The 21,014-nt window shown below is 43.7% G+C and overlaps 1 protein-coding gene across 2 annotated transcripts in view; it reads right to left on the reverse strand.

Moving 5' to 3' along the window:
• The window catches only part of PRKCA (protein kinase C alpha), a 514,582-nt gene that overhangs the window by 307,328 nt on the left and 186,240 nt on the right, over positions 1-21,014 (reverse strand). For both annotated transcript variants that reach the window (XM_033183907.1, XM_033183908.1), the window contains exon 3: positions 7,484-7,566. In XM_033183907.1, coding sequence (XP_033039798.1) covers positions 7,484-7,566 — 83 coding nt within the window. The remainder of the gene's footprint in view (positions 1-7,483; positions 7,567-21,014) is intronic.

Here is a 21,014-nt window from a genome sequence, read left to right on the forward strand (position 1 = left end):
AGTTTTACGATCTTCACTGACTTGAAGGTGTACCCAGGTCTGAAGCAAGCCTCCCTATCTTTTAACAAGTTAATTAATTTATTCATTTGGTCCCCTTCCAAACATTCTGGCATGCTTCAGCGAACCTGTGACATCACCGGTATACATGTTAGCTGTCTGCCAGGTGAGGTACAGCAATAACCTGGGAAGTCACCTGAATTCTGTTCAACCGGACGGTTCAAACATATAACATGCAAAATACTGTGTGAACAGTTTCTCCCCAGAGAAGCCAGGGTCACTGGTAAAAATGCACAGGGCAAATAAAAACATAATGGCTCAACAAAAATGCGAGGAAAGCTTACTACCTCCAGATGCTTGAAGCCTTTTAACGAATCCCTCTCCCACTCCCTCCCCCTACCACCCCTTACTTTCTCAAATGTCCACATAGCCAACGCACAGAGTAAACACTCTAAAGATTATGTGTAAATAGTTGCTTAGCATGTATGTTATTTGATGGATGACACATAAGAACAGCTTCTCTTCCTACAACTTTTGACTGGAAAGCTGGGGGGCACGCCGGGCATGGGGGCTCATACCTGTAATCTCAGCACTTTGGGAGGCCAAGGTGGGCAGATCACAAGGTTCAGAGATCGAGACCATCCTGGCTAACACAGTGAAACCCTGTCTCTACTAAAAATCGACAAAAAAAATTAGCCAGGCGTGGTGGCGGGTGCCTGTAGTCCCAGCTGCTCGGGAGGCTGAGGCAGGAGAAAGGCATGAACCTGGGAGGCGGAGCTTGCAGTGAGTCATGATGACGCCACTGCACTCCAGCCTGGGTGACAGAGCGAGACTGTCTCAAAAAAAAAAAGGAAGCTGGGGGCCAGGGGGAGTTGTCATTGTGGCCCTAAGAACAGGACTGAGCTTGGTATGATTCTCTCAAAGTGATTCTCACTTAAGACACACAGAGAAAACAAAGAATTTTTAAAAGGGCCAGGCGCAGTGGCTCATGCCTGTCATCCCAGCACTTTGGAAGGCCTAGGTGAGTAGATCAACTAAGGTCAAGAGTTCGAGACCAGCCTGAACAAAATGGCGAAACCCCGTCTCTACTAAAAATACAAAAATTAGCCAGATGTGGTGGCGCACACCTGTAGTCCCAGCTACTCAGGAGACCAAGACAAGAGAATCGCTTGAATTTGGAAGGTGGAGGCTGCAGTGAGCTGAGATAGTGCTACTACACTCCAGCCTGGGAAACAGAGCGAGACTCCATCTCAAGAAAAAAAAAAAAAGAATTTTAAAAAGGGCTGAATGTGCTAATAAACACACACACACAAATACATATCCACACATCCATGCACAGATACCTAAGGGGAAGCCCCCAGACCCCATTCTTCCTCTTCGTAGCAGGGTGGGCTTCATGAACACACATAATCGAAAGTGAATGGAAACTCTTCTAAGAACAGGGAGGAGCTCTGCACTGATCAAGAAGACGCTGGTGAGCGAAGGTTTTAAGAAGTAAGAGGAAGAAGTCTGGAAAGAGCCAGCCCTGCAGACCCCACACCACTAGCCCTTCCTGAATCTGCCCCGCCCCATCATGGCCTGAGCAGGGAAGAGAAGCTCACGGAGGCAGGTGACCAATGGCAGCCAAAGAAGCATGGGTCCTTGCTGCCCTTCAGCAGAGCAAAGCCACGCTCACTACTCCCACTGCCCCAAAAAGCAAGTCCTACTCTCCTTCTACCTGCCCTTGTCCGAGTCTGTGTCTTAATTTGGTGGAGAAGGGGGAAAGCCATTTCTAAACACAGAGCACTTTTATCTTATTTTATGTTGTCTGATGAAACCTCAGATGCGGGAATGGGGTACTGGGCAGAGCCCCAAGCTGCATTCTGGGGCCACACACCTGGAAACATAAACCCTGCACCAACTCAAAGTGCCTTCCCAACACCAGGTAAGAAGAGAGCTGCTCATTCCATGAGCCACGTACTGCAGCGTCCAAGCCTGAGCCCTGGCTGCAAACTCAGGCAGCGCCAGGGAATGAGCTCACCAATAACGTTAGGTTCTTTTAAGTCTTCTGCTTTTATTTCTTCTCTACTCAGTGTGTATGGGGACAGACTTAAAGTCTGGGAATTGCTCAGCTTTTTGCTCTAGATTTGCTGGTACAGAATGCCATCTCATCCAGAAGGAGCAGAAGACCCTTGAGAAATTGGTCTGAGGATCTCCAGGCAGGGGCCTTCTGCCGAACCCAGGGGCCTTTTCTCTCCCAAGATTCCCTGCACTAATGCATACTCTCAACTACGACTGCTCCTTGAGTCCTGAAGAGCATCTCTGTTCAAAAGAAATTTGTAATGTCTTCCCATCTGGCTACTGTAATCTGGGTACTGCTATTTTATGTCTCAGTACTTTTTCCCATCCTTTCATCTTGAAGATGGCAGAGCAGGTACAATAAATATTTGAGGATTTCACAAGGATTGTACCTTCTTTTTCCCCGTCTGTGAATGTGTTAAGAGTCTGCCAAGCTCATTTAAGGTACTATTAAGCAGCATATGAACAGGACATCTTAACCATTCTCCATGGTATGGAAAAAAAAAATCCCAATTTAAAATTTTTAAATTTTTCAGGGGAAAAATGCTTCGGGCAGTTTTTTTTTTTTCTCTTAAATTCTGAAACCTCCCATTATTTTCACTGATCTTTCTCATTGAGCTAGCAGGCTTTTTTTATTGGATCGATTTCTAAGACACTGAAAAGGACTGGAGAATAAGATAATTCTCAAGATGGTAAAATAAGCCTGCTAGTTTTCTAAACACCTGACCAGAATTTTCAACAAATGCACCAAGGAATAGCTGTCAATGCGCTCCACTGGCTGCACAACCCAGTCAAGCCACCAACGTCTCGTTTCTCTTCATGACCAATTGCCTTGAAAGAATCAGCCACAAGCCCACTGGATACTCAAGAGATAACATATGACAGTACCTCAGATCATTTTTGCCTTAGTTGTCTCCTCATCGATAAAATAAGGTCAACCCAGATAAATCCTTAACACCTCTTCTGGCTCAATACTCCTGGGATTTGCAGAAAAATGGTATTCAGAAAAGAATAAAATAAGAACATTCTAGCATCTCAGCTCAGTTCTACCTCCCAATGCCTTCATGATTTTCTAACTATCTCCCTGGTGCAGGACAGTTTGATCATCCTGTACCTTCATAAGATTTGCTTGCAGATTTGCAGAGTAAGTAAAATCATCCTGCACACAGCCAGTCCACACTTCTCAGGCCTTGGCTGCAGAAAGCCCTAGTCATAGGTCTCTCGCTCCAAAGACCAAAAATCGGATTTTCTCCTTTCTCTTCCAAGATCATGGTGCCAGCAGATTCTGTATCTGGTGCAAACTGGGCTCTGCTTCCTGGATGGTGCCTTTTTGGTGTGTACTCACATAACAGAAGGGTTAAAAGGGGAAATGGCGGTAACAGCTCCCTTGTACCTCTCTTACAAGGGAGCTGGTCCCATTCAGGAAGGCCCCACCTCATGGCTGAATCACCTCCTAAAGGGCCCAGCTCTTCATACAATCACACTGCAGTTAAGTTTCAGCATACGAATTTTCAGGGACACGGACCATTAGGAGACATATTCAGTGGAGATGTCTGACACTGGCAGTCAATCTGCTGGCACCTTGATCTTGGACTTCCCAGCCTCCAGAACTGTGAAAAAACATTTCTTATTAATTACAAATTACCCAGTCTACAGTATTTTGTGATAGCAACAGGAACAGACTATGACCAAAGTGAAACCCCTGTTCTGCCCCATCTCACTCTCCCACATACATGCTCTCCCTCCAGAGTCCCCATGACTCTCATGTACCTCCATCCATTCACGTGTTCATGCCAGAAACCAAGGAATCCTTTTCAACATCTCCATCTCCCCGATCCAACAATGACCAAGAACTGCAGATCTGGTTCCTAAACGTATCTTGAATGAGTTGACTCTGTCCACCCCCAGTGCGTCTGTCTACACCAAGCCCCCTTCACATCGTCCAGAGGCGAGGTACCTCTACACAGTATTCTCCAGCCTTTGCTATTTCCCCATTTCCACCAGTACACCAAGCACACTTCCCGCCCAATCCATTTCTTAGATGGCAACCAGAGTAACCTTTTTAAGATGCAAATCGGACCACATCATTTTTAGGTTAAAACCTTTCCTGAGCCCCCAGGGCTCCTAAGAGTGTGCCCAAAATCCTTGCCAGACACCCAACTCCCAGCTTTCTGTTATTGATTAAACTCCTTCCCACATCTTGGCATTCTCACTTGCTCTTCCCTTTGTCTCAAACATCCTTTTCCAGGGCTCCATACAGCTCAGCATGCATGTGCGCACACACACACCCTTCCTTTCGTCTGCCTATCTCCTACCCATGCATCAAGCTCAGTTTAAATGCAATAGGTCCCTTAGAGAAACCTGCTCAGTGTACCTGTATCCTATTTTAATGAGTGATATTTTAATGTCTGCCTTCCCCCTGCAGAACGTCCCCGAGGGCAAGGAGCACATCTCTGTGCTTAGTGTTATACCCCAGGACCCAGCGCAGACTTTGGCCCATTATGGGTTCTCAATAAAGAATACTTAAGCAAAAGAATGAAAAAGTAGGAGGGGGGAAAAAAGGGAAGAGAAGAGGGACAAACTACTCACATCCTGAAGCCTGCCCATCCTCCCTCCCCATTCTTGACTGCCCGTCCTCCCTCCCCATTCTTGACTGCCCGTCCTCCCTCCCCATTCTTGACTGCCCGTCCTCCCTCCCCATTCTTGACTGCCCGTACTCCCTCCCCATTCTTGACTGCCCGTCCTCCCCCCATTCTTGACTGCCCGTCCTCCCTCCCCATTCTTGACTGCCTGGCCGCCCTCCCCATTCTTGACTGCCCGGCCGCCCTCCCCATTCTTGACTGCCTGCCTGCCCTCCCCATTCTTGATTGCCCGTCCTCCCTCCCCATTCTTGACTGCTCGTCCTCCCTCCCCATTCTTGATGGGGCAGAAATGGGAGGAGAGAGAAGAAAGGAAAGAAAAAAACAGCAAGATGAAGAAGGGAATGATGAACAAGGAAGTGAAAGGCTGTGACATGAGGTTTTAGACAACTCCAAACAAGGTCAATGGGACTTGGCATTTTGGAAAAGTTAGTACTTTATGTTCCAGCTATTTCTATCTCTAAAATGCCCCAAAGGAAGACAATATTCCACAATGTTCCAGAAGAGAAGGATGGAAAGTGGCACAATGTTCCAGAAGAGAAGGATGGAAAGTGGCACAATGTTCCAGAAGAGAAGGATAGAAAGTGGCGGGGGCCGGGGGGCAGGGTGGGGGCATGACACTGACTAGTTTTGTTTGTATGCAGCCAAGTCACTCAACATTCATAGACTTGGGCTTCCTTGTCCATGAAGTTATAAAACAAGATGACCCCTGAGCTTTCTCTGGCTCCCATGTCCTGGGAGCCTTTGTGGAACCCGTGGTGGCTCAGAGCCCACAACAGGCACTCTATCTTGCCTCCATGAGCACCCTAACCCCATCGTGCATGTTCCTGTGCACTGCACACCAAACAGCAACTTTCTTCTTATTTGTGTTACAACAACGCAAATTGGAATCCCTCAGAGCACGCTGCAAAAATGTCATCTTTCGCAGAGGGAAGAATTGAGTCTTGCCTGCACTGAGAAAGCCGCTTTCAAATCAAAGTTTCCTGATGGGAACAGGCATTAAAGATGGGAATCACTTCAAGCACACAACTTGAGTGACTGAACTGATCAAGCAAAAGCAATTCAGAACAGAAATGTCCAGTCTTCTAAGACTGCCTGAAAATTTTTTAAATTCAGTTAAAATATTACTTTTCATACAACGGCTGAAGTTTCTCTCCATCCAACATATTTTAGACATTGGTATTTTCCATGACTCCTTTGTGGATCCTTTTTTTTTTTTTTTTTTTTTTTTTGAGACGGAGTCTCGCTCTGCCGCCAGGCTGGAGTGCAGTGGCCGGGTCTCAGCTCACTGCAAGCTCCGCCTCCCGGGTTTACGCCATTCTCCTGCCTCAGCCTCCCAAGCAGCTGGGACTACAGGCGCCCGCCATGTCGCCCGGCTAGTTTTTTTTTTGTATTTTTTAGTAGAGACGGGGTTTCACCATGTTAGCCAGGATGGTCTCGATCTCCTGACCTCGTGATCCGCCTGTCTCGGCCTCCCAAAGTGCTGGGATTACAGGCTTGAGCCACCGCGCCCGGCCGTGGATCCTTTTTTTCTTTTTTCTTTTTTCTTTTTTTTGAGACGGAGTTTTGCTCTTGTTGCGCAGGTTAGAGTGCAATGGCACAATTATCTTGGCTCATCGCAACCTCTGCCTCGTGGGTTCAAGCAATTCTCCTGCCTCAGCCTCCTGAGGAGCTGGGATTACAGGATGCGCCACCATGCCTGGCCAATTTTGTATTTTTTGTAGAGACAGGGTTTCTCCATGTTGGTCAGGCTGGTCTCGAACTCCCAACCTCAGGTGATCCACCCACCTCAGCCTTCCAAAGTGCTGGGATTACAGGCGCGAGCCACCGTGCCTGGTCTGTGGATCCATTTTTAAGTACGTAAGAGATGCAACAGAGACCATCAGAATTATCCACAAAGAGAAGAAATTATGTGTTCACACATGGGCAACTTCAGAGATCACTGTTCAGTGAAACACATGCTAAATTATTTCAATCAGCCGCAGCATTGATAATATACACTTAAAAGGCAGCAAGAATCCCCGGGAGTAAACCAGGAGTAGTTTGTTACATTGGCCCAAAGCAATGATGCTCCTATTGGTTTATTTTAGCTTAGAAGTAAACTGAAGGGTGGCCAGGCCCAGTGGCTCACACCTGTAATCCCAGCACTTTGGGAGGCCAAGATGGGCAGATAAGTTGAGGTCAGCAGTTCCAGATCAGCCTGCCAACATGATGAAACCCCATGTCTACTAAAAATACAAAAATTAGCTGTGCGTGGTGGTGCACGCCTTATAGGCCCAGCTACTCAGGAGGCTGAGGCAGGAAAATCACTTGAACTCGGAAGGCAGAGGTTGCAGTGAGCTGAGATCGTGCCACTGCACTCCAGCCTGGGCAACAGAGTGAGACTCCAAGGAAAGGACAAGGACAGGGAGAGGGACAGGGACAGGGATAGGGAAAAGGAAAAGGAAAGGAAAGAAACCGAAGGGTGATAAATGTTCATTATAAAATCTGTCAACAACTGCATTGTGTTTATGAAAGCTATTATGATAAATTTGGTGGATTTAGTCAATGCAGCTGCTCAGAGTGGAACGGTACATGCTAACAAGAAATTCTCCTCCAAGAATTTCTCTAAGACGTAGTCCAGAGCTCAAATGAGCTATAAATCTGCTCATTAGTACAAGCCAACGTTCTATGGGAATTGAGTCTTCCCATTAATAGTAAGTGCCAAAACAAACAGTTGTACAGGCGTTAAAAAAATTAAAGTTCAGAAATCCACATTGACATCAAATCATGATTTCCAGACTACTTACATCAGTGTCGGGTCCCTTATCCGCACCCGGACAAGAAAAAGTAACAAATTCATGGCACCTCTTGTGGACCACAAAACAGCAAACTGGCGGAGAGAAAAGAAAACTAAAATTAGAATAGACATGATTTAACATATGAGCTTTATTTTCCAAACAGAGATACTTGCTGTTATAAGTCAATTTAATTTCACTACAGACGGAATCTTATAAACAGCAATCAGAAGGCATTTCATTCTAGAATCAGCAACATTTGGTATTGATTACACTCATAGATAACAGAGTCCCAAAATGCCAGCACTGACAGGGCCACTAACAGTGTCTCTTACTCTCTGAAGTTGAAGGAGAGGAGAATCAGAGATTGTAAGACAGTTTCCCAAAGTAGAAACCGGTAATCAAAATTTAAAATAGTTTACGCCATCCTAGCCAGGTGCGGTGGTTCACGTCTGTAATTCCAGCACTTTGGGAGGCGGCCAAGGCAGGTGGATCACTTGATGTCAGGAGTTCGAGAGCAGCCTGGCCAAGACGGTAAAACCCCATCTCTACTAAAAATACAAAAACAAAAACAAAATGAGCTGGACATGGTGATGGGCGCCTGTAATCCCAGCTACTCAGGAGGTTGAGGCAGGATAATCGCTTGAACCTGGGAGGTGTAGGCTGCAGTGAGCCAAGATCCATGCTACTGCACTCCAGACTGGACAACAAGAGTGAAACTCCATCTCAAAAAATAAAATAAAATAAAATAAAATACTTTGCACCATCCTACAGCAACACACTAACACACACATAAATGTATATAAACATTATATTCTGTGGGTGAAATAAAATATAAAGAGAATAACTGATTATAAATAATGTGAGTATCCCTAAATGTGGGTTGCAGGACTTCCTCAGCAGAATTCTGAACGTAATAAACTCATTCAGACACAAATGCAATCTACAGAAAACAGACCTTTGAAATGAAACAAAACAAAACAATCTTAGGAAACACCTTAACACCTTCCTCTATCTTTCTTTTTGCTACAGACACTGTCACCAGTTGGAAGAGTTTCTGCAAATTCAGCAAAATCTACTACCCAGTAAATATTTTCAGAGTTTAATATGTTTTGATAAATAGTCCTGAGGATGAATCAACAAAATAATTGTTATAGAAAGTAATCCCCTAAGAGGTTTTTTTTTTTTCCTCCAGACAGGGTCTCACTTTGCCACCCAGGCTGGAATGCAGTGGGGTGACCTTGGCTCACTGCAGCCTCAGCCTCCTGGGTTCAAGAAATCCCCCTGCCTCAGACCCACAAGTAGCTGGGAATACTGGTGAGGGACACCACACCCTGCTAATTTTTACATTTTTGTAGAGACAGGGTTTCACCATGTTGCCCAGGCTGGTCTCGAACTCCTAAGCTCAAGCAATCTGCCCACCTTGGCATCCCAAAGTGCTGGGACTGTAGGTGTGAGCCACTGCACATGGCCCCCTAAAAGGTTTGTACTGATGGTAATAATATGGAGGATGCAAAAAAATACATGACCTAGTCTCTCCTTGAAAGCTTGAAGTCTAGCTCCAAAAAGGTATCATCTACTACTCTTATCATTCGTTGAATAACAACAACATGTGAAAAAACAGTATACCCTCAGAAATACTAGGTTAGTCATAAGTCTTTACTGTATGCTATGGTTTGATTGCAAGTCAGCTCTGAAACCCGTGTTGAAATTTGGTTGCCACAGTGGCAGTTTTGGGAGATGGGACCCTTGGAGGGTAACTCGGCCATAAGGGCTTTGCCCTCAGTGGTAGTATCAACGTCATTACAAAAGGGTGAGTAGAGCTCCCTTTTGTCTCTATGCCCTTCTGCCTTCTGCCACGTGAAGATAAGGTCTTCCTCCCCCTGGGAGCGTGCAGTAAACAGGCCCTTGCTCAATGCTGGCACCTTGATCTCGGACTTCCCAGCCTCTAGAACTGTGAAAACACAAATTTCTGTTCCTTACAAATCACCTAGTCTCAGGTATTCTGTTATAGCAGCAAAAATGAACTAAGACACTGCACAAGGAAGGTTAGAGTTTCCCAAACATGTGGCTCATATGCTGTTTTCTACTCTCACCAGTGACAATGCAGTTCCCTGCACATATGGCAGTAGACACAGAAGACCAAATGGGTGAGTCATTTCCGTAGGTGGAAGAGGGTGGCAAGATGGCTCTGAGCTGAAATCTCAAGAGGAGCCTAGAGTACTGAGAGGGCCGCGAGTGGCCAGTAAGAAATTCAGAAAAGCCTCGGAAGTCACTGAAAGGTTCTGCACCAAGAGTAACACAGACAAAAACAATGCTTTAGAAGTGCAAATGGGGGTAATAGGAAGAGTTTAATAGAATAGATTGAGGCCTATAATGCCCCGTTAAAAGCCTCTTGCACAGTCTAGGTATGAAAGTAATTGCCCATCATCATGCAGGCTGCTAAGAAATGGAAGTAACAGAGGCCAGGGAAATTACACAAGAACGATGAGACTTGCTGACTGACCACACAGCACCATTAACTGGCATCCTATCACATGCCAGGCTGTTGCTGTTGTTGTGCTAGGTCTCTTCACATGCATTAGCAAGTTGAATCCTCATAACAATGCTCCTAAATATGCTGCAATATCTATATTTTATGGATGGGAAAAGGCTGCCCAGATCCCCCGCATCTAGCATGCTGTACAACAGTACAGTGAATGCTTGTGAATAGGAGACAGGAAGGGAGGCAGGGAGGACAGACAGATGGAGAGATGAATAAACCAACAAACAGAGGATGGTCTTTCCCAAGGTGAGTCACCATGTGATGGAACCAGGATTCATGCTAAGAGTTGCTGGACACCACGGCCCCCTCTCCTTTCCTCATGTCATATCCACTGGCAGGATTTCCAGAGCAGAAAGGGTATAGAGCTGATGCCAAGATTTTTTACATGGGTAACAGGAAAATGGGTACATGACAAAATAGACACACACACACACACAAATATACCTACACAGACATACACATATACACAAATATAAAACCCAGAGGATGAAGATATGTTATATTAAGGAAACAGAATCATGGATAATTCTTTTTAAAGAGTTTTCTTTTAAGGTAATCATCATATAATGTGATTGTAAAAATACACATTTTAAAGGTACTCATGATACCATGTCACTGTAAAAATACACTTTTTAAAAAAGAAAATGCATGCCTGATATTGAGCAGACAAAGAGTCAGATATCCAAACAGGAACCATCTACAGAAAGGTGACAAGTGGAGATGTCTTCAAGCAAGCATCCCTTTATGGGGGGGGGTACCCCGGGTGAGGGATCCTGCTGGCTGCGGAGCACGCTGGCCACACCTGTCTGCCCTGCACAGTCAGGGGCAGGACGAGGTGAGTGTGAAGTGAAGAAAACAGTCCTCTTGGCTGCCCAGGTAGCACGGAGACACTCAAAGGGCAGTGCTTAGCTCCTACAAGCCTTGAGAGAAGAGGCCTTTCCACTGTGTTTCTGCTAAAAGCATCTTGATTGCAAAACTCTCGAAGGATGGATAATAAAGCTGCGCTGTGATGGCACAAATTAATCTGACCTGCTTGCTCTCCCCAGGCACAAAGTCATCTTTCATCCACTGGACTTAGAAAGATAAATCACCAAAGGAAAAAGGTTACAGGGGCATTACTTCCTCATCATGGTTTATTACAGATGCAGTGTTTTGGGTGGAAAATAAGCATTCTTATTCCCTACTTAATCGTTCAAACATTTGGACCTTTTATCTCTTTTTTAAAAAAAATCTCCACATTCAGATGAACACTGTTAAGAAAACTCACACTTATCAAATCTCATGGAAGAAGAGTTTGCTTTTTGTATCTGTTCTTTCTGTCTATGATTTACACATCAATGCAATTACATATCTACAGCTGGAAGTATTTCTATTGTACACCTCAAAAAAAATATCTTATGTCAAATTTTATCATAAGACAACCCAGGCCCTCATTATCCACTATAATTTGCAAGAGCAGCAACAAGCCTTACCTATCCCAAATTAATCTCCTCCCAGCCTGCCTTAACTACCCCCTCCCCACCTACCTTACAGGAAAGCTTCCCATTTGAAGGACTGGATTCACCCTGTGAGAGCAGACAGAAGGGCCATGTGTTTCCAGACAGCCAATCACAGACACATTATCTGAGGGATAAAGAGCCCTCTAAGTCTATTTGAAGACTCAAAATTCAGAATGGATGATCTCCAAAGAAGAAACAGAATGTGCCCAATCCTGGGTAACTGAGGAGAAAAAACCCAGATGCCCCCCTCTCCTCTCCAACACCCCCACTTACCCTGAGGGGAGCAGGAAAGAGGAGCTTGGAGGTTGGCTGACGCCGGCTGGACGCAGCATGTGCCTGGGAAAGGCTGCCCCAGAAAACTGAGTAACAGCCAGAGGTTTCAAAAATCACAGATGGCTGGCCTTGATCTTTGAGTTCAAGTTCCAAACTAAATTGGATAATGCATATTTTGTAAGATAATCTAAGGAAGACATTTGAGAAGTCTTGCTAGTGTTGCTGGAAGAGGAAAAGACTGGCTCAGTAAAACAAAAGGATGCATTGGCTTTACCTGGAGATGGACAACACAGGCCTTCCCCTGGCTAAAAATCAGAAGCTATTGCTTTTTGTCTTTTTTTTTTTTTATTTGGGACTCTAAAGGAATTCATCTAACCACAATATATGAAGCAAAGGAAATTGGAGTAAAGAGGTAATAAGGTGGTACCTGTTACATAGCAAACCTTCAACAAACATCTGCCTGACCTTGGTAGAAGGAACTTAAAGACAGCAGCCTTACTCAGCTGGGAGGAAGTGGAGACATGTCATGGAAGATTGCACCCGATGACTGTCGTGGGGGCCACTCTTGGCCCTTAAACAGGTCTTTGCTCCAGCAAGCACAGGCTATCCAACAAAAACTCACTCAGAGATAGAAACTCATCTTTAAAGACTTTGGGTCACCTCTGGTTATATAACCCAATGAGAGGTTTTAAAACAGGCAGCTATCCTGCAGCTTCCAGTCAAAGTAAATCTTCGTTCAATTATTTTCTAAGCACAAAATCACTTTCCTCTAATCCTCTACGTGATACGCGTATGTTCCCCAGCAGTGATGGATGACACACGAAATGCACAAATCACACTGAGCAAATGACATGGTGGGACAAAAAAATAATAAAGACCACAGACTTGGCCAAGTAACAAATCTTGATATTACCTGGCTTTAAAACTGAGAACACCCAATCTACTGATCCATATTCCTTGCTAATCTTGCTTATGGAAGTAAACTAGATGAGAATTAAGCAGAGTTTTCACCACTTGTCTAAAGTATATTTCAGAAACAGAACAAGTAACAGTCACTTGCGTGACTGTGTTTGGCTCAAGAATTCATATGGCCAGGAGCGATACTTTGGGAGGCTGAGGTGGGCAGATCACTTGAGGTTAGGAGTTCAAGACCACCCTGGCCAATATGGCAAAACCCCGTCTCTACTAAAAATACAAAAGTTAGCAAGGCTTGGTTGCTTGTGCCTGTAATCCCAGCTACTTGGGAGGCTGAGGCAGGAGAATCGCTTGAAGCCGGGAAGCAGAGGTTGCAGCGAGCTGAGATCACGCCACTGCACTCCAGTCCAGCCTGGGTGACGAAGCAAGACTCCATCGCAAAAAAACAACAACAAAAAAGAATTCATAAAAATTTTGGGAAAAGTTGAGGTGTATTTTGATGCTGCCATGTTGATTCTGAACTGTGATTCATGAATAATGCCACAGTGAACACTGGTGTGCAGATATCTATTTGGGTCCTTGCTTTGGATTCTTTTGGGGCTATGTCTAGGAGTGGAATTGCTGGGTCATATGGTAAATCTATGTTTAATTTTCGGGAGAACCAACAAACTGATTTCCCAGCGACTGCACCATTTTACATTCGCTGGACACAGACTCCAATTTCTCAACTGGTTCTCAATTGAGTGGTTCTCAGTTGTACTCACGAGCTTAAAGAGAACAAAAAGCAGCAAAGGGTGTGCTGAAGGCAAACACTCTTGTAAGGGGAACAGCACTCCCTCTGATGCTGCTCTCCCCATGAATTTGAATAATTTAGCAACAATGAGTATTGGCCCATGAGACACACACAGGGACCTCAGAGTACCTTGTTTCTGTGTCAAAAGTCATCACCCTATGGATGGATGAGCTGGGGCTCTCAGCGCTGGAAAATGTTTCCTAGAGTGATCTTGAGCTAATGGTAAGTCCAGAGGCTTTTTCCATACTCCATTCGTGAAGAGAGGTTTACAGAAAAATGAAAAGAATATGGCAAACTGATGCCACAGATACAGGAATCAGATGCAGCACAGTGCTCCTAGTCAATCAAGGCAAATTCCTCCTCAAGCATGCAACCAACATGAATCACACACACATCAGCCATGGTTCCAAGCTGAGGGAAAATTCCAATTAAAAGTAATTCATCACCACTTCATACCCTTTAGAAAGGCTATTATTTAAAAAGGAAAAGAATGGGGCCGGGCATGGTGGCTCACACCTGTAATCCCAGTACTTTGGGAGGCCGAGATCAGCAGATCACTAGAGGTCAAGAGTTTGAGACCAACCTGGTCAATATGGTGAAACCCTGTCTCTACTAAAAATACAAAAATTAGCCAGGCATGGTGGTGCTCGCCTAGTAATTCCAGCTACTTGGGAGGCTGAGGGAGAAGAATTGCTTGAACCCAGGAGGCGGAGGTTGTAGTGAGCCGAGATCGCACCACTGCACTCCAGCCTGGGTGACAGAGCAAGACTCCATCTCAAAAAAAAGAAAAGAATGGGTAAAATGACAAGTGTCGGCAAGGATGCAGAGAAATTGGAGCCTTTGTCCATTGCTGGTGGGAATGTAAAATGGTGCAGTCGCTGGGAAATCAGTTTGTCGGTTCTCCCCAAAATTAAACATAGAATTACCATATGACCCAGCAATTCCACTCCTAGACATAGCCCCAAAAGAATCAAAAGCAAGGACCCAAATAGATATCTGCACACCAGTGTTCACTGCGGCATTATTCATGACAGACAATAAGAAACAACCCAAATATCCGTCAACGATGAATAAACAATATGTGGTATATACATACAATGAAATATGACTCAACCTTAAAAAATGAAACTCTGACCCATGCTACATCATCAATGAACCTTCAGAGTGTTATGCTAAGTGAAATAAGCCAGACACAAAAGGGCAAATATTGTATGGTTCCACTCATATGAGGTACCTAGGACAGGCAAATTTATAGAAACACAAAGTAGAATAGAAGTGATCAGTTGTGGGCGAGGGGGAGAATAGGGAGTTAGTGATTAATAGGTACAGAGTTTGTTTGAAATGATAAAAATGAGTTCTGGGGGGCCAGGTGCAGTAGCTCATGCCTGTAATCCCAGCTCTTTGGGAGGCCAAGACAGGCGGATCACCTGAGGTCAGGAGTTCAAGACCAGCCTGGCCAACATGGTGAAACCCCATCTAGACTTAAAGACAAAAAATTAACCAGGCGTGGTGGTGGGCACCTGTAATCCCAACTACTTGGGAGGCTGAGGCAGAAAAATCACTTGAACCCAGGAGGCAGAGGTTGCAGTGAGCCGTGATCCCACCATTGCACTCCAGCATGGGTAATAAGAGCAAAACACCATCTCAAAAAAAAAAAAAAAAGAGTTCTGGAAATGGATGGTAGCGATGGTTGTCTAACACTGGGAATGTACTTAATGCCACTGACTTGTACATTTAAAATGGTTAAAGTGGTAAATCTTATACATAACCTACAATGAAAATTTTTAACTTATCAATCTAAAGCAATATTTATGAAATTATAAATAAGAGGAATAGGAAGAGGCAGTAAGAGCCTTGCTTATATAGACTTTTCATGATTACTTGTGTTCATAGTTGAGTTCATTATGACATCAAAAAAGAGGATTTGGGCCAGGTGTGGTTGCTCATGCCTGTAATCCTAGCACTTTGGGAGACCAAGACAGGCAGATCACCTGAGGTCAAGAGTTCAAGACCAGTCTGGCTAACATGGCAAAACCCTGTCTCTACTAAAATTACAAAAATTAGCTAGGTGTGGTGTTGCATGCCTGTAATCCCAGCTACTTGGGTGGCTAAGGCAGGAGGATGACTTGAACCCAGGAGGTAGAGGTTGCAGTGAGCTAAGATCACGCCACTGTACTCCAGCCTGGGTGACAGAGTGAGACCCTGTCTCAACGAAAGAAGAACGAAAGAAAAGAAAGGAAGTAAAGGGAAAGGAAGGAAGGAAGGAAAAGAAAGAAAAGAAAGGATGAAAGAAAGATTTTGCTTCCATTCTATAAAATTCTAAATAAAATCAGTGTTGGCATAAAGTAGAGACAAAGGGAAAATTCAGACTTCAGAGCAAAGGACTCACATAATCTTTGAGGACTGGAGACATGTTCCTTGCACCCTCCCTGCTCGCTTGAGCACATAATTGTCAATAATGATGGTGGAAGTGAGGCCCCTCAGGCTGCAGGCTTGGCTTTCCTGCCAAACTACTGAGACATTTGGTCACTTAATCTATATGCAAAATGGGTTCATCCCTATTTACACCTAACATGGATTGCTATATTCATTGAGGGGGAAATATATATATGTATATATGTGTGTATGTGTGTGTATATATATGTATGTGCTGCTAAGGGTCATTTTCCATTTCTCCTTTAAAAAATAATTTCCTTTCCTTTCACCCTCAAGTCCATGTCATTTCAAATTCAGGTCACAGTCATGTAAAATGGAACACAGGAACAGAAATTCCCTATTATCCAAAATTAATGAAGAAAAAGCCATTATGTAACAAATTCTGAATTCTGGAAAGAACCTACTAAATATAATAGTTAGACTTTGCTTAAAAGAGAAGACTGGTAGCTGAGCTTCCTTGAATTCTTTTTTTAAATACATAAATGGTTGCCATCACGTGAGATGGTTCTAATTAAATTTTGCTTAGCTAGAAGGGATTCATGAAAGGCAACGTCACAGCAGAATACAATGAAAGGAAAATCTCTAAGGCAAGTCAACTGCTTTCAGCTTTGTAGGGAAAGTAATGAAAAAGTGAGCTTATATTATATCTACATGTTAAAAGAAAATTATTGGTTTCAGATTTGTAACAATGAAAACAGTCTTCTCCCGGGATACACATTAAAAGTCGTATGAAAACAAATCAAATAAACGCACTGTATCACATATATAAAGAATGTCATTCTTCAGACAGCACCTTGATTCTGCCTTTCAGCATCTGTGCACGTGCTCCCAATGAACTCTTTCGAAAATCCAGTATTCCCAATTCTAAGCGGGCAAGCCTCTTTCCCCCTTCTTTAGAAGATTCATCTTTAATTCTTCCCTTGCCTTCTTTTTCTCTAATTTCAGCAAAGACTGGTGAGCATCTTTTGTGCATTTTTCCCTGGTTGGACCTGAGGCATACTTTGAAGACAGGGCTGAGATTGAATGTGGGATGTGAAGGAAAGGAGAGTCAAGAATGGCCCCCAGCTTCCGGCCAAAGCAACTGAGTAAAGGGTGTTACCATTCTGCAACCAAGAGGTGAGCCTTATGATGAAACTGAGAATACAGAAGACTCAGAGGAGAAAGAAAGAAACCAGATCTTGGCGTCAGCAAGGCTATCGCCTTCAGACTGCTCAGTCACGGGAACCATTAAATACCCTTTAAAAACGTCATTTTCTTGGCCGGGCGCGGTGGCTCACGCCTGTAATCCCAGCACTTTGGGAGGCCGAGACGGGCGGATCACGAGGTCAGGAGATTGAGACCATCCTGGCTAACACGGTGAAACCCCGTCTCTACTAAAAAATACAAAAAAAAAACTAGCCGGGCGAGGTGGCGGGCGCCTGTAGTCCCAGCTACTCGGAGGCTGAGCCAGGAGAATGGCGTGAACCCGGGAGGCGGAGCTTGCAGTGAGCTGAGAACCGGCCACTGCACTCCAGCCTGGGCGACAGAGCGAGACTCCGTCTCAAAAAAAAAAAAAAAAAAAAGTCATTTTCTTCATTTACATACCATATGATACACTTGAATCCACAAAGTCATATCATACATGCTTTTACTGTTCACGCCAGTTTGAATGAGTCTTCTGTACTTTCCACAGAAAGAATTCTAAACACTAAAGGGTGAACTGGCAGGTTGTAGAGAATGAACAGAGAAGACCAAGGGGCAAGGTAAGAACTAACTTGGACATGGGGACTTGCAACCTGAGTATTATACAAGCTCAAAGCGGAGAAATTACTCTTCTTATTGTTTAAACAGGGGTTTTATGCTAGAGGGCATTATGGTCTGGACAAAATTTTGGGGCAAGACCTCAAAAGCACAGACAACAAAAGCAAAAACAGACAAATGGGATTACATCAAGCTAAGAAGCTTCTGTGCAGCAAAGGAAACAAAGTGAAGAAACCACCTTCAGAATTGGAAAAAATTATTCTAAAACTCTTCACTCAACAATTTTAAAATGGGCAAAAGACCTGAACAGACATTTCTCAAAAGATGACAAACAAATGGCCAACAGGTAGAAGAAAAAATGTTCATCACCACTAAATATGAAGGAAATGCAAAACGAAAATCACAGCAACATCTCACCACAGTTAGAATGGCTATTATCAAAATGACAAAAAAAGAACAGATGCTGGTGGGGATGCAGAGAAAAGGGAAGGCTGGGATGCTGCTGGTGGGAATGTGAAGTGGTAGAGCCACTACAGAAAGCACTATGGACGTTCCCAAACAACTAAACACAGAGCTACCATCAGATCCGCCAATCCCACCGCTGCGTATACATCGAAAGAAAGGAAATCAGTCTATCGGACATCTGTAATCCCACGTTCACTGCAGCACCATTCACTAGAGCCAAGATACAGAATCAACCTAATGCCCATCAACAGATGAATGGATGAAGAAGATGTAGTATGTCTACAAAATGGATTATTATTCAACCATAAAAAAAGAATGAAATCCTATCATTTGCAGCAACATGAATGAACTGGAGGTCATTATGTGACGTGACATAAGCCAGGCACAGGAAGACAAACATCATATGCTCTCATTCATACGTGGGAGCTAAAAAAGTGGATCTCACAGAGGTAATGAGTAGAATGGTGGCTACCACCAGACGCTGGGAAGAAAAAAGAGGAGAGAAAGGGCTGAAGACCAGTTAGTTAACAGGTTCAAAAATGCAGTTAGATAGGAGGAATAAGTTCTAGTAATCGATGGTACAGCAGGGAACTTATAGTTAATAACTTATTGTATATTTCAAAACAGCTAGAAGAAAAGATTTGTAATGTTCCCAACACAAAACATAAACGTTTGAGATGATGAATATTTCAGTTGCCCTGATTTTATCACTACACAGTGTATGTAGATATATAATAGTTGTACATATTTTGGGGGTGCTTCTGATATTTTGATACCCGTGCACATGCTCCCAATGAACTCTGTGGATGGCATTTTGATGCCTGTATCAAAATATCAGATGTATCCCCAAAATATGTACAACTATTATAGATCAATAAAAAATAATGAAACAATAAACACAGGTCTCAATTTGAGAAAAGTTAAATATAATATGCGGCTAGGTAACCCAGATAGATGTGTCAGGCAAGCAGGTGTAAATTCAAGGTTAGAAGCCAAAAGACAATAGGAGACTGTGGACCAAGCCCTGAGAGGTGTCTTCACGGTAAGGGAGAACTGCAAGGCGAGTTCTGGAAACACCCAAGTTTTGTGTTTGATGGTAGAAAGGACGAGGCTGTCTGAGGGGTGGGAAGAATCAGGAGAGAGCAGGGGGCTGGAGAGGGTTGAGGGAAGAAAAATCTCAAAAACAGTCGGGCAATCACCAGTATAAAAGATGCCTTCCAGAGCCAAGGAGAGAAGACAAGAATGGTGATGGGATGTGGTCATTACTCGCCCATCATGGCCCAGAAACCACACACTTAGAAGGATACAGATGATGACAGTGACACGTTTGCTAACAGATAAACGGTCTCTCTTCTTTTATTTCAACTTATTCCCATATTCAACTCAGAACTACAATGAAATAGATTTTTCTCATATTGACTAAGAATATACATGAATGAAATCTTGAGTACCTGTAGCATAAAACAGTATCTGCTCTATGGAAACAACAACAGCAAAAAAAACTCTTACAGATAAGTATATGACAAATCACGCAAAAATATTTAAAGAGAAACCCAAAGGTTTACTTTGGAAAACTCAGATCAAGCAGTGTTTGGGAGCTGACTTCAGAATCCTCGGATGAATCCAACTTTCCTTTAATCTCATAAGGGAATAAAGCCTTCATCACTGTGCAATACAGGCTTCATGTCTGAACACCCACAACCCAGTGTGCATTTCAGGTTTCCTCATTTTGACCCTAAAAACTAATTATTGCAACACGTTCTACACAAGGTTTATCATGACTCTAACACTAAACTTTTCTCTGCAGTATTTTTAAGGCTTTTATTTTTCAGTCTGGAATTACTTAAACTGGGGTTTGAGAGAGAGTTGCAAGGAGTTGAGGAAGCTGGACTGGGCTTTAGGACTGTATGCTCTGCCTTCTCTCTCTTGCCTTCAGTCCAAGGCCTCCTCGGTCTAGTGGAACAGGACTTGTTTCCCCTGCTTCAATGTCACTCATATCTATAAGCATGTAGGTCTGCCTGCAGTGTGGATATCTGAGACTGCAGGCTCTTTTTTCAGCAAAATGTGTAGCCCTTTAACTTTCACAGCAACCCAGATCTTCTCCCAAATGGCAGGCAAAACAAAGTGTGGCTCCAGAATTCTGAGAGGATAGAAGGTAGTCAAAACACTCAGAACTCAGGCTTCGATTCTCACTTAATGCAAATGAAGAATGAGCTCTCACAGCATGGATGAAATCTCTCCACCTCACTAAGGGCATAAGTACTTAGCACATTAGGACAGTCCTGTTTCTTGGTAGGGTTGCAGAAACGCTACACAGGATCGAAATGTCAGAGAAAATACCCTGGAGACTACGAGAAGCAATGTATCTTTCAGGGTCTTTTTATTTCTTTTTTCTTACCTCTAGAGCTAAATGTGTATTTTTCTGAGCGTGTCTCTGTATCTTTCTATGCAAGGTTATGGGGGAGCATCGTTCATTCTTTTATTTATTCAATTATTCAGCAAATGTTTACTGATGTACGCTTACTATACACTAGTTCCCTATAAGGTATGAAGGTAACTGGGGGATCAAGACACAGTTTCTGCCCTTGAGGAGCTCGGAGTTTAGTTAGGAAGGAAACGTGGTAGGGAGGGAAACATGTAAAGGAGTTGGTATCTCTCATATCCTCTCTCTTCCCATCCCCACCTGCCCAGCTCCTCCTTTATCTCCTGCTTTTCCTTCTTTAAATTCATTACAGTGTAAAAGCCAAGGTATATGTCCTAATACTTATCATTAAGTAGTTTTACCTTTCTCCTCCTTAATTTCAATAGTGAGAAAGTATAACATTATATTTCTCTAACTTAAAAAAAAGTTACACAAGTGAAATAATAGGATATCTG

The sequence above is a fragment of the Trachypithecus francoisi genome, unplaced genomic scaffold (genome assembly GCF_009764315.1).
Source record: "Trachypithecus francoisi isolate TF-2019V2 unplaced genomic scaffold, Tfra_2.0 Lachesis_group20, whole genome shotgun sequence".
Taxonomy (NCBI): domain Eukaryota; kingdom Metazoa; phylum Chordata; class Mammalia; order Primates; family Cercopithecidae; genus Trachypithecus; species Trachypithecus francoisi.